The sequence below is a fragment of the Nothobranchius furzeri genome, chromosome 1 (assembly GCF_043380555.1).
Source record: "Nothobranchius furzeri strain GRZ-AD chromosome 1, NfurGRZ-RIMD1, whole genome shotgun sequence".
In the NCBI taxonomy this organism is placed as follows: Eukaryota; Metazoa; Chordata; class Actinopteri; order Cyprinodontiformes; family Nothobranchiidae; genus Nothobranchius; species Nothobranchius furzeri.
The window spans coordinates 44504022-44527256 of NC_091741.1; the positions used below are offsets into that span (position 1 = coordinate 44504022).

At 43.5% G+C, this 23235-nt stretch overlaps 1 protein-coding gene across 1 annotated transcript; it reads right to left on the reverse strand.

Annotated features, from left to right (window-relative positions):
- Positions 1-103: 103 nt before the first annotated feature.
- LOC107385764 (sortilin) lies at positions 104-19207 on the reverse strand. The gene is made up of 22 exons (XM_070553287.1): positions 19059-19207; positions 18810-18935; positions 18596-18707; positions 18368-18444; positions 18205-18301; positions 17256-17423; positions 16825-16898; positions 16630-16676; positions 14028-14164; positions 13862-13945; positions 11012-11072; positions 4835-4987; positions 4167-4264; positions 3977-4076; positions 3723-3897; positions 3447-3640; positions 2998-3190; positions 2798-2914; positions 2578-2722; positions 2393-2499; positions 1157-1274; positions 104-1078 (listed from the first exon to the last, which is right to left on the reverse strand). Exons 1-22 carry the CDS (start codon positions 19205-19207, stop codon positions 1064-1066), a joined length of 2547 nt encoding a protein of 848 aa, XP_070409388.1. The 3' UTR covers positions 104-1063.
- Between the last annotated feature and the right edge of the window lie 4028 nt (positions 19208-23235).

Here is a 23235-nt window from a genome sequence, read left to right on the forward strand (position 1 = left end):
TTTAACTTTTTTAGAGCAAAAACTGTAGGACAAATAAAACACACACACGCACACACACACAAATTACATTTTTGTATTTATTTGACACAGTTTGAAACACCAAATATACAGATAATAAATAAATGAACAAATAACGGCAAACGTTGTTTCATCTGGTCATTTCAGGAAAGGTTCCTGAATGTCAACGATAATATTATTAGACTTTTGACAAATGAAAATTTTATTATTAAAACCCCTCACGGAAACGTAAATTTTTTTAATGGCTAGGCAAAAGTGTTCGTTTCCACAAAAAAACAAATAAATATGCGAATTCGAAAATAAATATATATCGATGACAAAATAATTACATTAAAAAAATCATATTGCTATAAGTGGCCCATGGAGCAGACATCTAACTTCATCTCGCTGGAAGATTTTGTGCGCGTGAGTCATCTCTTATAGAAAATCTCTGTTCACGTAGACGCAGCCCTTCTTCTTCTGGTTGAGACCATGTACAGTCTATGGTTGAGACAGATGAGACGCGTTGCGACTGCCCTCTTGCGGAGAACAAGACACTGCTCAGGGAATAAACTGGATGGATCTATTGACTCAAATGTATTCTGTCATGTATATTAAGACGATACTATCTATAATGATAATTATGCAAATTAATTATTAAATAGAAATTTAAAAAATATGGCTTTGTAAATGAACATACTTTACTGTTTATAGTTCTTTTTTTTCCAATGCTAAATACACACCAGACTTGACTAAAAATGCTTATTCATATTTTTGGGCTACTACTCTAAACAGCAACAAATCAGTCAGATGATTTAAAAGAATTTTGTACAGGATTATTTCAGGTTTTCTTAAAAAAGAAAGAAACATACCTGGTGCAAAACAATCAATACAAATAAATAACATTAAAAATGCCGTACAAGTCACAACAGAAGTCAAGGCAAACTGAGAAAGAAGGGAAAAAAAGAAAAAAAAAGGCTGAGTTTAATAAATTAGCAGTAGTTATTTTTACATTCTTTACATTCATATTCACAGAAGTCTCTATTTTTGTGCCGTCGTCTCTTTGTCAGTGAAGAAGATCCTGGGGAAAAAAATCATGTAAAAATAAATCCACAAAATAAAGAGCAGAAGTCCTAAGTTGGTCATAAATGGCTCTTACATCATCTGAATCTGGTTGGCAGGCTGTTCCATTACTGCTGGTGGCACTTTCAACATCAGCTGCACCCCCGTTATTGTCTTCTTGGAGGCGAAGATTAGAGAAACGATATATTGGTGCCCTGTGAAAAACAAAAACATGAGTTCCTACCTGGGGCCTCATTTATCAAGCTTGTTTACGCACAAAACGGGGTTGGAAAACTGCGTAAGCAACTTTCCACGCAAACTTTGGGATTTATGAAAGAAAACTTTGCGGAAAAATGTGCACAACTTTAAGTTGACTAAGGACCTGGCTTACGCACATTTTGGACATGGAGGGCACCTGCAGTGCTGCTGCTGAGAAAGATAAAATTATGAAATCCTGCAGCATTATCACTTGTACTGTTTCGTTTTCACACAGAGCAAGACCCCCCACATGCACACGCACACACACACACACACACACACACACACACACACACAGACACACACACACACACACACACACACACACACACACACACACTCACACAGCCTGAAGCGCAGAATAAGGACAGGGGGACAGATCGGGACAGAATGTCATGCGTCTGTGACAGTGTGTGTCCTGTCACTTTGACCTGATTGATCATGGGCCCTGGCTTCTTGTACAGGGGAGATCTATGTTCGGCTGACTGGTTAGCATGTGTGACTTTCAGCCAGGAGTCTGGGGATCAAATCCCGTTTGGACCATTTTTTTATATCCACCACAGATCTCTCTGAAGAATTCACAACATTGACGGGTTCAGCAACGCTGTGCCACTCCGTGGATTTTCTCTTATTTGTTTTGCAAAAGCACTTCCTTTCATTTCTCCACCTCACCCACAAGTACCTCAATTTCTGCTTCTGTGAAATTACGCTTCCTTGATCTGCCTTGATCTACGGTCGCCATGTCATTGGCGGAGCGCTGCAACAGCCGGCTTATGTATATGCATGAGATCCACAAGGCACTTTGCATTGACTATTTATGGCAGTAAGTGGGCGTGGTGAGGGCGGGATGTGACTAAAATGCTGCTGAGAAACATTCTCGTTAGTCTCCGATTTATGAAGCGGAGATTGCGTGCAGCTGTGCGTACTCCATGTTTGATAGATCACAAACCTACTTAAGTACTTTTTTTTGCTGAGCTTAAGTACGGTTTTAGTAAGGATTCTACGCAATGTTTGATAAATGAGACCCCTGATGATTAAAGCTTGCATGCTGCAGCAGCGTGTGCATCTTACTCACCTGCTTCTGTTGACCACCTTCCTGACAGCAAGCAGCGCAGAGACAACAGCTCCCAGGGCGATCGCCACAGCTCCTGTACACACCAGGACCAGGACCAGCCTTTCATTCTGGAAAACAACAGCTGATTCAGTCTGGAAGTGCATAACGGTGCCCAAAACGAGAAGATCGGCGAGGTAAACTCTCACTGGTGTGTCAAAGTATGTGTCTGGAGATGTTTTTTCGGTGATAGGGCCAGGGCTGGTTGTAGTTTCACACGGTCTGATGACTGTTGGGACTTTAAGATGAGGATACAACCCCCCCTCACACCTGTCACTTGGTACTTTCCGATACCTGTAGACATGTTGAGAAAAGTCCGATTACCTTACGAAGCGGACGTTTTTAAGAATGCAGAGGCTTGATCCTTACCCTTCAGTCAGAAGCTCGTCTTCCTCGCCGTTCAGACAGAGCTCAAGGGTTTTATTTGGAGTGCTTGGTTCTCTCACACAATCAGAGGTATTTGGATGAAGATAATAGCCGTAGTCACTGTCGCCAAGAAGGTTTAAAAGACATTTACACGTTTTCCCTCAGAAAACCTCTCTGATGAGGCTAAAAGCAATCTGATGTACCATATGTAGTCCTCCCTGGTGCACGAGCAGGGGCTTTGTTTCTTGTGCACCACAAAGTTTCGCCCGTTTCTGCACACCGACTGCTTCTTCAACCGCCTGTAAGTCTCCTTCATTCCCAGAACACAGCCGTTTCTCTCCGGGATGGCCTCCTCCGTGGAATGGGCAAGCCACTCTTCGTAGTCCTGGTCACTACCTGATCAATTCAGTTCAAACCTGTCACTGCTGGGGTTCCATAAATAAAGATGTCACAAGTGCTGCAGCCAGAATGCTGTTATGTCACTAAACCAAAACTGACCAAAGCAAGGTCAAACTCTATAAATATTTAGATATAAAACCGGAGTGCAGTTGCCCGACAGCGTCAGCCCGATCTAGTGAAAACATCTGCTCGTGGGTGCCAAATCTGTAAAGAAAATTTGTGAAGTAAAAGCTATTATTGCATCTCGGCTTACATTCTCTGGTAATGAAGCTCTGGAAATCGATGGTGACGGCCACCCACATGGGCTGGCCGTCCTCCTCGGGACGGTAGCCCCACACGCTGACACTCATGGCCTTGGTTCCCGGCTCAGACGCCAGGCCTGCGAAGAAGAAGGACTGCTCGGTGAAGTTATACGACTTCCAGCACTGGCCTTCGTCCGTGGTGAACCTGAGGAGCCAAACACAACTCAGAGCTCCATTTGAAACGTTTAAACTGTTTATCGTGCAAGTGAATAAGCGATTTCAAGTACTTGATAGTTTTAACTTGTCCTTCATGGTGGACTTCCACAGCTACAATGAGACCCCCAGAGTCCAGTATGCTGTAATGGTGAGGGCCCCTTAATGTCCCCTTCCAGTTGTACCCTCCGTCTGATGAAACAAACACGTCTGGGTGCTGCGTCGAGGACAAGGAATCACCCACGGAGCCTGACGGGAACAAGAGACAACAAAATCCCTCGTGTTTTTGCCTAAATGCCTAAATGTGGGTGAACTCCTGCTCAGTTACCGTGAGCGATAACGAGACCGACAGCGGTTGGCTCAGACAGGGCCAGCATGGGTACGATCCGGATGTTACGGCTGTGTTCTCCATGGATGTGTAGGTTACACTAAAACAAACACGCACAGACGAGTGTGTTAGTGAAGTTTAGTGTAACGAGGATGTATTTAAGACATGAGGATTCCTCTACTGAACGTACACTCTTCACACGCTCTTCACAGTCAACGTTGTCTGGTTTGTTGAGCTGTCTCCACGTCCCTCCTCTGTTGTAGGAAATAACCGATCTTATTCGGCCGTCTGGAACAAAACAAAGAGCTCAGATCAGGTGAGCCAAAGGTTGAACTTTAAACAGGAAGTTCATTAAGAAAAAGCTGTCTTGAGTTTCCAGTGGGCAGCGTGTTTTTGTTCCTCCCTTCTGTTGCGTGCTTCTCTGGTTTCCTCTTTTCCTGGATAAACAGACCACCACACCAATTTCTGTTTGCTTTTTTAGCTAACAGCTCTGTCGCATCACCTGCTCCATGCAAAAATATCATTTTCTATTTGTTAAATTGGGCTTTTTCTGTCAATTTTATGAGTTGAATCAACGTAAAAGGTGGTTGTAAATTCCAGGACGCTGTGAATATTTGATGTTTGAATAGGACTTCTGCATGGGTGTCACTTGGAAGTATTTAAAAGTCACGAGGCAATCTGTTTTTGAACAAACAAACAAAAACAAGCTTCTGCAACAGAGGAAAGGTTCCAACAAACAAAATGTCCAAAAAAATAATAACTCTACTGTATTAATCCAGTCAAAGTCCAAAAGGACTGAGTGTAACTCTGAGGTTACAATTGTTCACATTTCTCCTATACATTACCATTAAAACCTACCGATGTCTAATCTATTGGTGAGATAAACTCCTCTCAGTGATGTAATATTGGTGAAATCACTTTTCCTCTGCCCGTCAAACAGGTGGCGCTCCAGCGACTTGGAAAACAAGATCCCGCGGTCATCCGAGGTGTACATGGTCCCGAAGTAGGTGTCTGGGGTGAAACAGATGCATTCACAGAATAAAAGCTCACATCAGGTACGATCTTTTAATCTCAGGGTGGTCAGAGTAAGATTAAACAAAAATCTGTTTTTTAACTCTCAGGGCTGAGGAGCTAAGTGACCGGCCCGTAACCGGAGGGTTGCAGGTTCACACCCCGCTAAGTTTGCCACCGCCATCATGCTCTTGGGCAAGACACTTCACCCAGATCGTCTGCTGGTGGAGGTAAGAGGGCCCAGTGGCAGCCCCATCTCTGTCAGGGTACAGCATGTGAATGTGTGTGTGTGAATGGATGAATGATTATTGTGCTGTAAAGTGCCTTGGGGGGTTCTAGGACTCTGGAAAGCACTGTATAAATACAGGCCATTTACCATGATGTCTTTGGGTCACATGTACATGTCAGAGACTCTTATTGTGAAGGACTGAAGAGAGTTTGATGAGTTCTACTGGGAAGCAGCCAAGAGGAAGTTCCTCAAAGGTAGCAAAAGACCAGATTTTATAGTTTACTCCTAAAAAGTCTCCCCGAACCCCCAGTTACAACGACTGGAGCGAAAGAAATAATACAGTCGAGTTGAGGAGCACAGTGGCGTTCATCTCCTCAAACTGTTCAGGTAACAGTATTTCAAATTGTCTTCTTATAAAAAGGACATTTTCCTCTTTTATTTTCTTTGCAGTCCCACTAATCTGTGGTCTTAGTAAACAGAATGGGAATGTCATGTTGTGGGTTGGAGGTGTAGGACCCAATACGCAGATACCCAGAACGACACGAGGCAGGAGAGGATGTAAAATTAAACATTCTATATTTAGAATGATGAGTCCAAAGAAAACCTAGTAGGGCACGAAGCCAAAACCTAGCATGCTAGGCAAGCAACGCTGACAAGGACAATGGAACAACAAAACACCGAGACGCAGACAGAGTTGTTTACGCAGTTACTGAGTGATTGGGAGACGAGGAGCAGGTGCGTGCTGAGAGAGAACTGAGGGGAGACTGGTGAAATCAATTAACTAAATGGGAAGGGAAAACCAAGCAGAGGGGATAAACTCTAACCTAAAAATCTCTAAATTGTGAGTGGGGCCCCTTGGAGGTCTTGGCGGTGGCCATGGACCACTGCCCGGCAGGTGCATTGCCCCTGGGCGGGTCAGGATGGGGGCCTGGGGGTGGCCGGCCCCGTGTGGGGATCTGGGCGGGGCCTTGGGGGTCGGGTCCTGACATGTATGCTGCCAGGAAGAAGGCAGGAACAGCCAGCAGTGCCTGGCTCGGGTACAGGGGCCTCAGGTAGACCTTGGCTCCTCTGCTGTCCCATCACAGGGGAGGGGGAAGTGCAGGAGGGGGGGGACCCAACAATACCTGGATGTCCTATTTCTTGGAAGTTGTGCAAATGCAGGAATGGGTGTAGATATTCTGCTGGGGTGGGGCTGGGTTGGTGCCCTCGGACTCGGTGAGGCTCTGTGATGCTGCTGCTTTGGGCCCTGGCAGGATGGGCTGGGGGTCTCCATGCCCTGGATGGCATTTTGACAACAGAGGTGCCTGATGGGGCCAGTGGGGGAGCTGGCTCCCTGGAGGGCTAAGCCCAACCAGCCATTCCTCCCCATCCCCACACATTTCTCTCCTCCTGCTCCCTCACATCATCACACAAACATGCACATAGGACACTGGGGGGTGGACAAGTCAGGGAGTGCGGGTATGGACCCCATTTCCGCATTCCTGTGGCAACCTGCCCCCCAATTTTATTTGCACCTTATACACTTCCACTGACGACATTCCACACAAACACACACTTAGGGCCTTGGGAGTGAGCACATTCAATGGCAGTTGGCAGGGGGATTTCTCAGCCTCATCCCAAGTGCTGGTGCCCACTTCCAATTTTAAACTGCATTTAGACACAGAGGGTTGTGGGTGCAAGTGGGGTGGTGTGGTGGCATCAGCTGGCATAGGCCAGACGATGCCCGCACTGCCCGCTCACCACAGCCATGGAATACACCTCATCAACACTCATTAACACCATATTGGAGCACAGGGAGGGAGACTAGGGGTCTTAGCACACCTCTGTTGTCGCTTGGCTTCTTGGGACTGGAGGCTAGGAGGGAGAGCCGGACGTCCGGTTGGGGTCTGGGGTGGTGGGTTGCTGTGCTCAGCGTTGGGTGGGGGGCCTGCTCATCTGCACCCCAGCAGAAAGGGTCGAACCCTGGGAACCGGTAATGGTTGTAGCCTATGTTCAGCAGTACCAGGACCAGAGTAAATAGGGTGTGTATGGGGAGCATGAGTGGGTGTCGGGCGTGCATTTTTGTAAGTCTTTGGTTGTATGTGTATGTGTGAGCATGAGGGAGGGAGTGTGTGACAGTGTTTGTGTATGACTGTATATGTCAGGTGGGGCCTTTGACTCCTCCCTTCTCCTGGGACTTCTTTTGATGATATACTGCCACACCTAGAGTGGAGTGCGGTGCCTTGGTCTGCCTGGGTCGTGGCTCCCGGGTCAGGGGGTTTAATTCAATTCAATTCAATTCAAGTTTATTTATATAGCGCCAAATCACGACAAGAGTCGTCTCAAGGCACTTCACATAATAAACATTCCAATTCAGGTCAGTTCATTAAGCCAATCAGAAATAATGTTTCCTATATAAGGAACCCAGCAAATTGCAATACAGCAATCCTCATACTAAGCAAGCATAAAGGGACAGTGGAGAGGAAAACTCCCTTTTAACAGGAAGAAACCTCCAGAGAATCCCGGCTCAGTATAAGCAGCCATCCTCCACGACTCAGTTTAAGATTTTTGGTGTCTGCCTGACCAATCCCGGTGGCTGCCTGGTGGGGTCTGTGTCCCTGGGCTCTGCTGAGTCCCCGGCGTGGGTGGTCGCTCCAGGGTCCCGGGTCGCTGGGTCCCAGGCTCGGCCGGCTAGGGAGGCTGCGGGCGGGCCTGTGGGCTTGCTGCCGATATCTCCCGGGACTCTGCCGGCTGCTGGTTGTGGCCCCCCAGGGCAATCCTCTGCGCCTCTCGAGGGGGGCAGGTGCTTTTCTGGTCGCAGTCTCCCTGGGGTTCCTGTGCTCTGGGGCAGCTCCTGGATCTCTGGGACTTGGAGCTCCCTCCATCTCCTGCACATCTTTAGGGGGCAGATCTGTGGCCCCTCTCACTCTCTATTGGACGCTCCTATAGAGAAACCTTACATATGCAAGCGTGTGTACACACACAGGTGCTCACATGGTGCTCTCAAAAGTATGGACTTGGGCACGTTCAACACATGTCTTAAGGCTGTGGTTGGCACAAAATGCATTGTGATTTATTATCGTGTGATTGTTCAGTTAAACAATGTTGATAATATATTTCTTCATCAAGTTGACACACAGGGCACAGGAGAACCAAAGTATAAATAACTAATGACTTGAGGAGTAAGGGAGACTAATTAACAAGTGGGGAAGGAAACACACACTAAAGGAGTCTAATAACATGAAAAGCTGAACCTATAGAAAAACTACAGAGGGGTGACTGGGGAGACATGATGGAGACCGGGAGGGAGCTGGGGACAAAAAGGGGCACATGAAGCTTGGGTACACATGAGGGGGATCCTAGAGGGACACCTGGAGGGGTTGGAGACCTAAAAGGGCACAGAAACCTATGGGGAGAACCTGGAGTGGGCTGGGGAACACAAGGAGACACATAAGGGGAACCTAGAGGGGGGCTGGAGAACACATGAGGGGGACGCAGGACGCAGACCATGACAGGGAAAAAAGGTTGGAAAAACTAATTTTAGGAAAATGCACCCAAATCCCCGATGGGCAGTGCTGACTGAGTGCTGTTGTACCTGGATGGTTGATTAAAGGTGGTGGACCCTCAGTAGGAAAGAATGCCTTGTAAGTCGTACTCGGGGGCAAAATCACAGGTGCACTCTTTCGGAGAACCAGGGGTGATTCTCAGTGTCAAGGCGCCTGGCCTTGTGAGGAGATGTCTTGCGAGGCCAGGTGCCTTGCTTACGAGGACACTGTCCTTACTTGGTCAACGAAAATGGTTAAATGGAACAGACTTGCATCACGTGACCGCGGCTTCCACGGCGGTCATGTAACGTCACGTGACACGGGAGATAACGTTATATTTTATACGTATTCGTTTCAATATAAATATATAACGAGCCTTTTAGTTTTTAAACTGTGTTTATTTGTTAAATTAAATATATAAGTGAGTTACTACCTGCTAGTCAACGAAGCTGCAGCTAATAAGCAACTAACCAACCATAGATAACTTATTTGGATCTAAAAAAAAACATTTTAAATTAGCTGACTTACTTTTAAAAGTGAAATTCACCCCCAAAGAAGCTGCCGGCTTCTGATCCGCCGTCCTTTGAAAATACCGCAGTGTATTCTGGGAAACTTTTCACCAAGGCTAGGCTACAAGAGACCTCCGGTGTTTCTCAATGTCAAGGTATCTGGCCTTGCGAGGCGATGTATTGCGAGGCCAGGCGTCTTGCTTACAAGGACACTGTCCTTCCTTGGTCAAAGAAAATGGTTAAATGGAACAGACTTGAATCACGTGACCACGGCTTACGCAGCAGTCATGTAATGTCACGTGACACGGGAGATAACGTTATATTTTATACGTATTCGTTTCAATATAAATATATTGCGAGCCTTTTACTTTTAAAATTGTGTTTATTTGTTAAATTAAATATATAAGTGAGTTACAACCTGCTAGCCACCGAAGCTGCAACTACTAAGCAACTATAACCAACTATAGATAACTTCTTTGGATTTAAAAAAAACATTTTAAATTAGTTGACTTAATTTTAAACTTGAAAATTGTCCCCAAAGTAGCTGCCGGCTTCTGATCCGCCATCCTTTTGAAAACACTGCGGTGTATTCTGGGTAATTTTTGACCAAGGCTAGGCTACAAGACACCTCCCGTGTATCCTTGCTCAGCTAGCTAAACGGCTAACAAACAGAGAACACACGCCTCGGTAGAACATGAACACTGGAACACGTTTTGGCGGTTCCTGATGACGTATCTCCTAGACAACCGGGGCGGGGCCAAGACATCAAGGCGAGGTTCCTTGGCATTGAGAAACACCCCTCAAAGGAGCCACATCACAGCTGAGGTTCACCCGGGAGGCTTTGGAGTCTTATTTCCTGATATTTGGACATCTTGCCTTTGATTGGATAACAGCAACGCGACTCTACCACTGATTGGCAACGCTGATGTTTTATGTCCATCAATAACACAAGCCTGGAGGAGCTTCTGCCATGAGGTTGAGTTGCTAATGGTTAGCTTCTACTAGCCGAGACGTTCTCTGCTGTTTCCTGGACTCTAAACCAACAACAGCCTTCCCCGTTGTGAGTCAAGATGGGTCAGTCCATGAATGTTCAGAGACAGCGTGACGTAGATCTGTCAGGCTTTGCTAATCTTAGAGTTTCATCATCTATTTTCTATCAGAAGCTAATGCAGGAGATAGGTGTAGGAGACTATTTTCATGTTCAGAAATAATCATTAAGAAAGGGTTTTTCAGTGCTCCACACCTTTAACAGGGCTTTATCATGGCGCGTGTCCTCATGTCACGTCCACTAACACAAATTTCAGCTTTTGCAGTGTAACTTAAATCTACCCCCAGCTCCTAATAAAAGATAAAGCCTATCTCCCCCTCATTTTCTTTGTTTTACATCAGCAGTTCAGAAGTCCCACCATGCTGATCTGATCAGCAGGTGCCAGAGCAAAAAAACCCAACATGACAACGATTAGCAGCGATGAGAGAATAAGAAGTATTGATGCAAGAGAGAAAGAAAAGAACAAAGCAGCTAGAAATGCAAACAAACTCAGAAAAGATTATTTGTCAGCACGGTAGAACCTGTAGAACCAGCTCCAGTCTTTCCTCGTCACACTTTTCCACCACAACACCAAATTATATATGCCTCACAAGAAAATCTAGACTCAGAAATGAGCAATGGCTGTGTGTGTGTGTGTGTGTGTGTGTGTGTGTGTGTGTGTGTGTGTGTGTGTGTGTGTGTGTGTGTGTGTGTGTGTGTGTGTGTGGCTGATACCTCCTGGGTTGTCCACATGCATAAAGAGCATATCCTCATCTCCGTCCAGGATGGAGTAAAACTGCAAACACACACAGATATGGACGGACATGTGGGTGAGAAACACTAGGATAGCAGATTTTTGTTTTCATTTATGACCAATTTAATCCCCTAAATAAACATTGTGTAATGATTGTGAGATGGAGTGTTTGCAGTGTCAACACAACGTGTGGGCAGGAGGTGTGAGTTGAGTGGGTGTTGAAAAGGGAGATGTTGCCATTCTTGTTCTCACTTTAAAAAGAGTCCGAACCATTCATGTGTGTGAAATGTACGAGGATCAAAATGGATCGAATGTTTGAGACTTCAGAGAAAAGCTTTAACCAAAAGTCCTGAAGAAAACCTTCGTTTTAAATGGTTTGGAGTCTTTTCTCGGGACACAAACACTTTACTATGTAAACGTGTCATCAAAGACGCCTTCAGAGGAGCTAATGCAGCTGTTTGAATACTGATCCTCGGCAGAAAGACCTGATTCAATTCAAAAATCTGGATTTTTTTTTGGGAGCTGCATTCTATGAAAGGTTGAAAGATTTTTCTGCAGTTGTACACTAAAGAATATTGGTAACTCTTTATAACAAGGGTCCCTTTATTAATATTTTATAAACCTATTTGTAATTTTTAAAAATCTTTTTATACCTTATTTTTGTTTTTGTGAAGCACCTCGCTATTTAAAAGATTGTTTTCTTGTTTTCTTTCTTTCTTTCTTTCTTTCTTTCTTTCTTAACATTAAGTATTAACAACTGCTTGACCATATTGGGTAATGCATTACTAAGCAGACAAACCTCCTGGCCCTTTGTCCTAACCTGAAGGACACTTAATAGTTAAAAATAATGGTAATGTTAATAAATGCTTAATAAAGGGACCTTGATTGTAAAGTGTTATCAAAATATCCACAGTTTCCAAATAAATGACCAGATTGTAACAGAACAGAACTGTCTGTTTGCTGACCAAATCAGATTCCTGGACACTAAACCAACAACAGTCTTCCCCGTCGTGAGTCAGGATGGGTGAGTCCATGAATGTTGTGACAGTGTGACGTAGAACTGTCAGGATTTTCTAATCCTGGAGTTTCACCATCTATTTTCTATCAGAAGCTAATGAAGGAAATGGGTGTAGGAGACTATTTTTATGTCCAGCTTGCATGGAAAACTCAGAGTAATCGATTGTAATCAGAAAAAATGGGTTCTCAATGAACCGCACCCTTAAACGCCCCACATTAACAGCGTTTCAGTAAACATTGTTGTGAAAAAGTATTTAGTCACATTTAAATGTTTCATATCAGCAAAATTCAAAGACCTGTGCAACTTGAGTAAATTCAAATGTAATTTTTACACGATGATTTAATTTATTGAAGAGTGAAACACTTTCAAAACCAAACTGGTCTAAAGTGGAAAAAGCATTTTAGTCCTAACCTCCCAGGTGGTAAGAACTGCAATCAAGCCCTTTGATGATAACCAGGACTCTAAAAGGCACTAAATCAAATACAAGCCATTTACCATTTGCTTTTTGAGATCTTGTAGCATGTTTCGTTTTCGTTTTCATTTTCTTCTTCTTCTTCTTCTTCTTCTGGGGTTTTAAATGGCAGTTGGCACACAACGAATGGTGATGTTTCATTTTCAATAAGTGATTTCTTACTTATGCTGTCATGACTCCCATCCTTCACCCTCCTCTGCCTCCTCATTTAACTTTCATTCAGCACACCTGGTCCCTTCACCAAGCTCCTGACAAGCCCTGTTTCCCCTGGCAACCACAATCAACTCCATTCTTCTCACCTGTTCCTGTCATCAGCTTCATCCACTTCACCTGCTCCTGACTCCTCAGCTCATCTCACACACCAGCTTCCCCTGCTATAAAGGAACCATCCAGCTATCCAGTCTCTGCCAGATTATTGAAAGCCGTTGCCTGTAAATTCTCCAGCCATCCACCCTGCCTGATCGCTGCCTCCGGACCTCGATTTTCTCCTGACCCCTGCCTTGAACTCTGCCTGCCATCACGACCCTCACCTGTCTTCTACCACGTCTCCAGCGTGCTCCCTGTACCTGCTTGTGCCAATCTGGTTTTGACTCACGCCTGCCCTCCGACTCTGTCTCCTGCCTCGCCCTCCTCTGGTAACTCTGCATCCTAAGAAAGACTTTTTATTTTACACTCATTGTGTTTGGCGTCTTCACGGGTCTTCCTAGTTCTGTTTGACATATACAATAATAAGGGAATAACAGGATGGTAATTGGGAATGCATCCTTACTTTCGAGCATTTTTTATGATGAAGGGAATTACTTTCCAGACTGTTATATAGACGTTTCACTCCGAGCGGACGCTTTTCATTTTTTGCATCCTTATGTTGCCATTTGGTTTCCGTTGCCTCTAACACTCTGAATTAAAATCCTCCATCCAATTTCTGTCAGATTTTGGTTCCAGGATTTGTATTCTTCTAAAAGTTGTTTGAAAATGTCCCTTATTGTGATGTCACAATAAGGAAGATTAGCAACTAATTAGGGAATCTTAGGTGTGGCCAGCGAAAGCTCATTGCAGTGACAGAACCATGAAACCGATCGTGAGAAGGCATTTGTTCAAAAGAAGTAATAAACTTGTTTGGTATAGATACACCTATTATAACTTATTTATTGACTTTAATAAATGAAATCATTGCTTGAAATCTATTCTGCTGATTTATGTCTGATTAAGTTTTTCTGATTTGACAGATTAAAGTGACAAATGTAAAAACAGAGAAATTGACGTTTTCACAGCACTGCATTTGAAAACTTTGACCTGAACGTTTTACGTAAATCTGACTTTAGTTGGACTTTTCTCTCTTACCTGCTCGGTGGATGCAGAAGGCAGTAAGGCTTGGCTGAAGGTTTCGCCTTGATCTGAGGAGAAATACATCTCACGAGGAGACCTCTGATAGAAACAAATGATTTGTTTTTGTGATCACAACCCTTCTGTAACTGCAGTTATGTGCTACAGAATAATTTACTGTTACCGAGTCCTCCATCACAGAGAAGAAGAGAAAAACACCGATGTAGCCAAAACTGTAGATGTCCTGGTGAATTATGGTGAACGTTTTCCCCAGATCCTTCGTCGTCTTCAACGTTAAATCTCCTCTGTCCTCTGCCTCAACTAAATGTGACAGAAATTATGCTCGGCTAGAAACGGCAATTAAAATCTAAAATAAGTTGCAAACTGCTTAATAAAGTTGTTGATGTTCACAAGGAGCGCAAAAGTACCTGCTTTATCTTTACTGCTGGCGATCGGTATTGGCCTATAGCCGGCATTAGCATGGTCTGCTAAGGTGTGACTCAAAATGTTTTTAACTGAATGCCAAACAGCAGTTATTCTGGCATGTTTCCTGGTCAGTAAACTCACAACGTGCTAATAAACATCTCAAAAATTGGTATTGACGGGTCAGCGCTGCACAATACGTCAGTATTGGCTCTCAGAATCAGAACCAGTGCATCTCAATTTAAAACTGCAACTAAAGGACTGGTTTTAAAATACATGTATTTTTATTGGACCTGGTAGTGACATAATTATTTAAATAAACATTCAGATTTACTGTATCTAGAATATCGCAAATAAGAGGTGCTGGGAAATCTTGGGAAATCAACTTGAAAGTGCTTTAAAAGCTCTTGAGTTTTACTTTAGCAAAGGTTTAAGAATCTTGCAAATAACTGTCCATCCATCCATCCAATGTCTGAACCCGCTTGTCCACATGGGGTCGCGGTGGGGGGGCTGGTGCCTATCTCCAGTGGTCAATGAGCAATCAGGCAGTGTACGCCCTGGACAGAGAGCCAGTCCATCGCAGGGCAACACAGAGACACACAGGACAAACAACCACACACAAGGACAATTTAGACAGACCAATCAACCTAACAGTCATGTTTCCGGACTGTGGGAGGAAGCCGGAGTACCCGGAGAGAACCCACGCATGCACAGGGAGAACATGCTAACTCCATGCAGAAAGATCCCAGGCTGGGGAAGCGAACCCAGGACTGTCTTGCTGCAAGGCAACAGCTCTAACCACTGTGCCACTGCGCAGCCCTGCAAATAACTACGAGATGCTTATTTTGTTAGCGTTGCTTTCTTTTTTAACTCTTAGTAGTTCTTTTCCAACTTCAGTCTTGTTTTTCATGCATTTTCTGGTCTTTTTTTGTAACACAGACATTGATTTTCAAAGTAGTCCTTGGATTTCCATTTATTTTCCATTTTTATGTTGCACATCTGTGGCTACCCTTGAGAGACCCCCACACAGTGTTTGAAAAGATGTGAAACAGTCCCTAACAAATAGGGTTTTAATGTTGGTGGGGAAGAAAAGATGGAGAAACGTCTAAACTCTTGTAGGCCAATAATCACAGCAGAGCTATTAGCTCATCATGGTCTACAATTATTGTGTATTTACTAACCAGGTTAAAGGAGATTAAAGGTGCAGTGTGAAAGGATGAAGTAAGGTGACATCCTGTGGTCAAATCTGGTTACTGCAATCTATCTCTCTCCTGTTTAGTGAGTTTCATGGCTGTTGCAGTTACGGATCAGGACCAGAAGATTCTAGATAACAAGCAAAGATGAGTCAAACACTGTAAGTTGATAAGTAGAAAAATACGTTATCATAGCTGGAGTTAGCGCTCTTGGGTGTTACAAGGTAGGGAGCACTTACTACACTTATTACGGTAATTTGTTTCCGGCATAGAAGAACTGTTTTAATCGTCTGGCTGCTAGTTTGCTGACATTGCTGCAAACAACTCATTAAAAGAAGTAAAATGCCACATTTGACTCATCATTCATTTCACACAAACGTTTCACTGTAATATCGAGTTTTTGGCTGTTGAAAAAGTAGCTTCTAAGTTACTGTTAGCATTGTTAGCTTAATGTTGGCCTCTAGCCTTCTTTACCCAATTTTCCAGTAAAACAAAAATACGCTGTGGCTTCTTTTGGGTACAAGAAATAACATTTGGGTCGCTCTTGTTACTGGCTTTGGTTCTATGGAGCTCTTATTTGGCCGTAGTCAAACTGACCTTTCGCCGGCCCCGTCCCCAAAACGGCTATTGTCCATTCACATATAACAGCAACTTTTACTGTGTGAGGAGGTCTGACAGCTTCAAGCAAGATGGATAGCGTTGTACCCACAGCGTCTGTAAGTCAGGCAGTCGATACCCAGAGAGACTGTCTGGAGGAGTTGTGCTCCATTCATTCCCAAAGCTGAAAACAACGTGAGCGGTGCTTGATATGGATCAAATGGTGTGGACGGCCCCACTCCTAAATACATGTTTATAACCAGGGGTGCACATAATATTTTTGGGTTGGTACTCAGGGGTGTGGAGTGAGCACCACCTCACCCCTGCCACATGGACGTCAAAGGATAAACCATCAGCCCTGCTCGATGGTCAACTTTTCTCGCGGGGTCACCCATGAGGACAATGGGAGGGTTAAGTGTAGCCTTCCTTCCAACATGACTAAAACATTAGATTGTTTTGGGATTATTTCACTGTAGAAATTTTACTTTATTCTTACACACTGCACCTTTAAAGAGATTTAAAAATCGTATTAAGTATTTGGTACCTTCTAAAATAGATGTTCCGAATTCTTACCTGCATCGACTTGGCTGCAGCTGAAGAATAAGTTTATACCTGCTCCCCTAAAGGAAACAGCACGATACAAACTTCACACACATACCACAAATGTCAAATGATGCTTTTACAACACACACACACACACACACACACACACACACACACACACACACACACACACACACACGAATTATATTTCCCTTTTATCCTCACCATGAGAAAGAATACACCCCATCATGAACTTTAGTCCATTTAGCACCAAAGTCCAGGGAGAGCCAGAGGCCGCCCTGCGAGTCAGAAAACAGAAATATTTGCATTTACTCCTAGGTGTGTTCTTAATGTGTGTGTTCTACACATGTGAGGCCGTGTGTTAATCAAACTAAATGTGAAAATAATTAATTCTTAAACACAAGCAGTGTTTAAGACTGAACCAATCCTCATGCAACCCTCTGATCTCTATTAAGGTAGCGCGACTCGGGTTGCGAATGACCACAGTCACCAATTCTTGTCATGTGCCTTTGCCTATGTATGTATGTCTGATCTCTGAATTGTGTGTACTGAAACTCTAATTTCCCTCTGGGATTAATAAAGTATCTTTGAATTGAACTGAACTGAATTGAAGACCAAAGAGTCAAAGTGCTCACATCTATGCTGAGGGCCACCAGGTAATCAGGGTTCAGGAAGTGGTACGTGATTGGCTGAGCCAGGTGAAAGGGCAGCTGGATGGATCTGAATGTTGCCCCAGCATCTTTGGAGGTGAAGATGAGCCCACCTGGATGTCCAACGATAGGTATGTCTGCAGTCAGAATCACCTGTAAGCAGATGAGAGCAGACTGGAACTAAAATAACTGTCTGAATTCAGCTTGGTGGTAAATAGCCAATCTGAAACTAAAACATTGTGATTTCAAAAGTGCCAAGATTACCCTGGCCTAAACTCACCTTGTGGATTTTTACAGCCAGAGTCATTATTTTCCAAATCAGTCAAAAAACAAAAAAGGTCAATCCCAGTTCTATATGAAAGGAATCAAAATCTGCCGAAATCAGTTATCGACCCTAAAAACCTGAATCGGAGAAAATTAGAACTATTTCTGCAAACATAATTAAGTTTGGAGCATTTTATTTACAAATGTGAAAATGCACAGAAGACTTCAGGCTAAAGTGAATAAGTGGGCAATCCTGGTCCTCGAGGTTCGCTACCCAGCATGTTTTAGTTGTTTCTCTGCTTTAACACCATTGATGACCTGTTGAACAGGTGATGCAACAGGTGATTAAGTGTTTTGGAACAAGGGAACAACATATACATGCTGGACAACATGTTGGATTTCCCACCCCTGCTATAGTGCATGTCTGGCATTTCTGACTTCAAGAGGAAATTTAGATATTTCTTTTCTCAATTTATCATTCAATGTTTATTACTCTGAAAATCTGCCTTTTGCTCATCCTTGCTCTGTAAAAACATCTTAAAGTTCCTGCAGAAGTGCATGTTTGTGAAATTCTGAGTAAAGTCATGACCTCAAAATCATGCAACACATTAAAAGAACTGAAACTATTCTTGTTTGAGCTCCCAGAAGAACCCTGACTGGCTTCACTCACTGAGCTCCCCGGTCCAACGCTGACTCCAAACTCCTCTTTGATGAAGGTGCGGTTGATGAGGTAGGAGATGTCATGAAAGGACTTGCCATAGTCGGTACTGATGGGAAAACAAAATGATTGGTTTGGTCCGTTTTAGTTGGTGAAGCGTCTGCTGAAGACTCACCTCCTGTAAAGCCGAGATGAGCCTCCTTCTAAAAACGAGTCAAGCGGAGTACTTATGGTTGAAAGCACCAGAATCACCTGAGAAATACAAACATTGTTTATGTGAGATGGAATGACATATTTCTTTCTCTGATTTTATTTTGACTATTAAACAACTTTTTTAAATCAATGACAAAAAAAATCAAGGATTAAACGGGCATAATGTTCAGTTTTCACACACAAAACTTACTCCAGTCTCATCTCCCACCCACGTGAGAATCACATAGGAGCCGTCATCACCATTGAATCCTGTCTGGAAGGTGAAAGTGTTTGAAATCACAAAGCCAAAGTTGTTTTCACTTCTTGTGTTTCCCAAATAACATTAAACTCCAGTATGTTGCAATGATCTGAGTCAGCGCTGCTTGTTTATGTTAGTCAGATCTGATCGTAAGTTTCAGACTCACCTCGTGTGTGTTGTCATCCAGAACCGCGTGTTCGGTCGGGGTGAGTGGAAGTTGGCAAGAGGGGAAGGCAGGACCGTGAGAAGGGGTCGGAGGGTCGGTGTCCCTCCTGCCCCGGCTCTCACCTGTCTGACTCCGGCGGAAAGTCACAGACTCCCCCCATCGGCGGCTGCTCTCTGCGCCCAGACTTAGAAAAAGGATCAGGGTGCACCCCCCACAGAGGAGCACGGGTCTGCGGATCATATCAGAGACTGCCAGGGCCCTCGGTGGGAGAAGAGAGATCCAGTGGCCGATGCGTCTGCGTCAGTTGAGGTGTTGCGCCCTGCAGCCGGGCGGGGGTGGGGTGGGGTGGGGTGAGTGGCGCCTCCCTCGCCAGCAGGTGCATTTTCACCCGCATCCATGATACCTGCAGGGAGGATCAACAAATCAGCATCTTCAAAAAAAGATAAGAACATCCACCTCGTGAATGGTGGTAGCGCGTCGACAAGCTGCTATTCAGCCTAAATGTTAAATGATTAAGTCCAAAGTTAAAATAACTTTTACTCACTATTTAAGTTTAAATAATCTTTAGAGCAAAGTCCAAACGTAACAAAGTTTATTCTAAATTATTTATTATTTTAATCAAATTAACCAAATTTAAACAACTAAAGTTAAATTTACCAAAATGTACAAATATGTTAATATTGAAATTTGATTATAAATGCAATTTGTTTTACACTAAATATTCAGAAAACACTCAAGTTTTCTGTAAAATGAAAGTAGGTGAGGAGATGATGCCCATTTACTTCAGGTCTATGGGTCCCTACTGCCAAAAAAACTGAATGGGAGTCTGTGGGCCAATAAGTTCCATGGATTTAATGTATGATAATCAGTGAATTTTCAAAATACAGTTTCATGCCAAATAAAAGCGCTTATTTTTGACAGACAACAAAAATTCCTTTAAGTTTTGTGTGAACACCCGGAGGACTCATCTGAGGTCACAGGGTGTGGCAGCGATGCTCCTGATGGCCAGTCCACCATTGGCAGCTCCACTGGGGGAGAAATGATTCTGCTGTGGTGCCACATACGTGACATCTCATTATCCGTACAGTTGAAGTACAACATATGTGTGAAAGAGGACCAGAAAAATAACTTTTATATTTTTAGCCCCATCCAGATGGATTTTTCTTTTGTCCAGGGGACCTGTGTGCCGAATGGAAGGGAGGGAGACTTGGGCTCCCTACACGCCATGTGTCCCCATCCCCACCCCCTGGTCAGTTGCTCTCAACTGTCAAACACTATGCGTAGAGCTACTTGTCAGCTGGCATTGTACCAAACAACGGAAGCTAAAGTGTCATGGAGACCAGCATGCCCTCACTCCCTACTCAAACATGGACGCTTGGTCAAGCTCCCTCTGTGTCACATACCAGTGGTCTGGTACCCACTTTTTATCATTAATCGATCTATAGGGATCGCTCATTATTTTTAATAGAGTTCAATCTCTGTGGATTGTAACAGCAGAAACATAAAATGTTCATGTAGATTGAATGGAGGGGTTAGGGCCTTGCAAGCAGAGGCGGACTGATCTTTGGGAGAAAGGAGACACTTCCCAGGTGGCCTGGCTGCCCAAACGGCCCACTTGGTGATTAATCCAAAGGGGTTCATATGAAGGCAACTGGACGTTTCGCTTCTCATCCAAGGAGCTTTGTCAATCTTCAGCATTGGATGAGAAGCAAAATATCTCCAAGAAACCGAAGATGTCCAGTTGCTTTCAATCAAACTTCTTTGGATACTCATGACCTGGATGGCGAGAACCATCCCCAGCACTTATATTACAGACGGTAAAAGCAGGTGGTTCTTGATTTTCACATAAACAAGCTGTCATGCGGCTGATTTTGGCATCTGCCCTGCTGTAGCTCACACAGATGAAGCAAACTGAGAAATAAGAATGAATTTAGACGGCAGTAGACTTAATTCCTGAATTCCTTTTCCTAATTTTACACTGATTGTCCGCAGAGACATTTTTAGGACCAAAGGCAGTTGGAGAACCCCACTTTTGTTTTGGTGGGATACATTTGTTCTACAGCAGCCATACTTGGTATATTTAGATTTAATTATAAATGTTTTTGTTTCATTTGCAACATTCTCCTTTGAAGTTATAGTAAAATTTACTCAAATCAAGTCAAATAGTCTTAGTGTCAGCTCACAATATCTTAAGGGCATGTACATGAATCAAAACACCATTTGTTTATCTACTTACAGAACAAATAAGGTAATTCAAGTAAACAAGTATAAAGTAAAAGTAAATAAAGGAATAAAAATATTTTAAATGTATAAATACAGGAGTATTTTTTATTTCTACGTGTTCTTTCTTGCTATAGTGCAAATAAAGCGGCCTTGCTTTGCTTTGCCTTACAGACACCAAACTGCCTCGAGAGACAAAATACTTTTACTCGCCTGGTTTTACTTAAGACATGAAAGTGCAAGCGTGTTTGCCCGTCATTTGTTGGCAGCTGTGCAACTGAACCGCCTTGCTGTTGGCTGATGTGTTAACTAATCCAAGTCAGTTTGCTCACTTTCCCTCCAAACAGTTTATTCAAAACCTCCAGATATGACTTTAAAATTATTGGTGTAGCAACGAGACACGACTTCCAGGTAAAGCATTTTTTATTGTGCAAAGGGATGAAGTAAGAAATTCCCACAGTAAAAACGGATTTCACATCAGTGATGAATCATGTCAAACAACGTTTCTGGTTCCGAGAAACCAAGAAAAAAAGTGACTTTCTTTTTAACTGGATCTTGTTTAGTCATCGTACAAAGTAGTATTTCAGCTTTTCAGCTGAAAGGTATGACGAAAAAGAGTTCAAATCTATCCTCAATTGTACAATAGAGCAGCCTATGATTCACCTGAGACACTGGTCGGATCGTGCTCAGAGGAAATATCCAGGAGCTTCATTCAACAGTTTACAAGCCTTCTTAAGCAGGTTATTCATTACAGAGCATGTATGTGTTTAGAAGAGTTTCCAGAATAAAGCTTTGTTATTTGGCTTCTGAATAAAGCAGAAATAGAGATGCTTACCTGTAATTAACAGCATCAGATTTAGTGAAAACCAAACACAGCTTATCAGCCCATTTCATAACAACTGCCAGCACGAGGGTGAAGGGTTGATGGTTTGGGTGCAAAGCGGTCCTCCACACTTTGACCTAAAAGGACCATGAAACTGAAAAAAAAACATACCAGGTGTGGCTCGGGTGGTGGTGGTGGTGGTGTGTGTGTGTGTGTGTGTGTGGGGGGGGGGGGGGTCCAGGGTGAGGCAGTTCCACCCTGACAGCAAGCTTGGAGCCCCCTATGACCCCTTCTGAGGGCGGAGCCTAAGCATTAATAAGTTTGGATTTTTATTTTTTTGGATAATTCAGCCCAATGCAAGACGTGGAACAAAAGCTTCAATTTATCTGAAATTGAAAAAAGAAGCATAGACAACTCTTTTCACTTTTTACATAAATAAATCAGATGAATTATTTGCAAAATAATTATATTTTGAAACTATAACTACGGAAGCTAAAGAAACTGTAACTGAAGTTCAGTTACTGAACTGCTGTTTGAAATTTGAAATCCCCAAAGGTGTGGAACACTGAAAAGCCATATTTAATGATTTCTGATTATGATCAGTCACTCTGCATTTTTCATCCACGCTGAACCTGAAAAAAGTCTCCTACACCTATCTCCTGCATTAGCTTCTCATAGAAAATAGACGGTAAAACTCTAGAATTTAAAAAGCCCGGCAGATCTACGTCACACTGTCACTTAACATTTATGGACTCACCCATCTTGACTTGCAAAGTGGAATGCTGTTTTTGGTTTAGCGTTCAGACAGCAGAGACCGTCTTGATAAGTAGAAGCTAACCGTTAGCATTAGAAACTCCACAACGCAGCAAAACTCCTTCAGGCTTGTGTTATTGTGGAGATAAAACATCAATGTTGCAAAGCAGCTGGAGTCAGTGGTAGAGTCGTGTTGCTATTAGCCAATCAGAGGTGAGATGTTCAAATATCAGGAAATAAGAGTCCAAATGCTGCCATCTGAAGCTGTGATGTGGCAATTTTCTAGTTTATGAAACAGGCGCACTGGAGCTTTTTTTCTCCAGAGTACAACTTGCAAGGTATTCATTCCTACTAGAGACCACTGCAAATGTATTGATTAAAAGAGTGATCCACACCTTTAAAGGCATTTTGCCTCTCTAACAGTGCAGCTGGCCTTAGCCTGCATGCACCCCCTACAACCAGCCATGAAGGATACCAAACAGCAAAGCATTGCTGAAACAGAAAAGCATAATGGTGTTGTAATGGTCCTGTCCAAGTTCAGACCTCGATGTTACTGAAACACAGGTGTAACCGTCAGAGAGCTGTGCAGAAACAGCTCAATCATGTCATAACATGACCATAACAATTAAT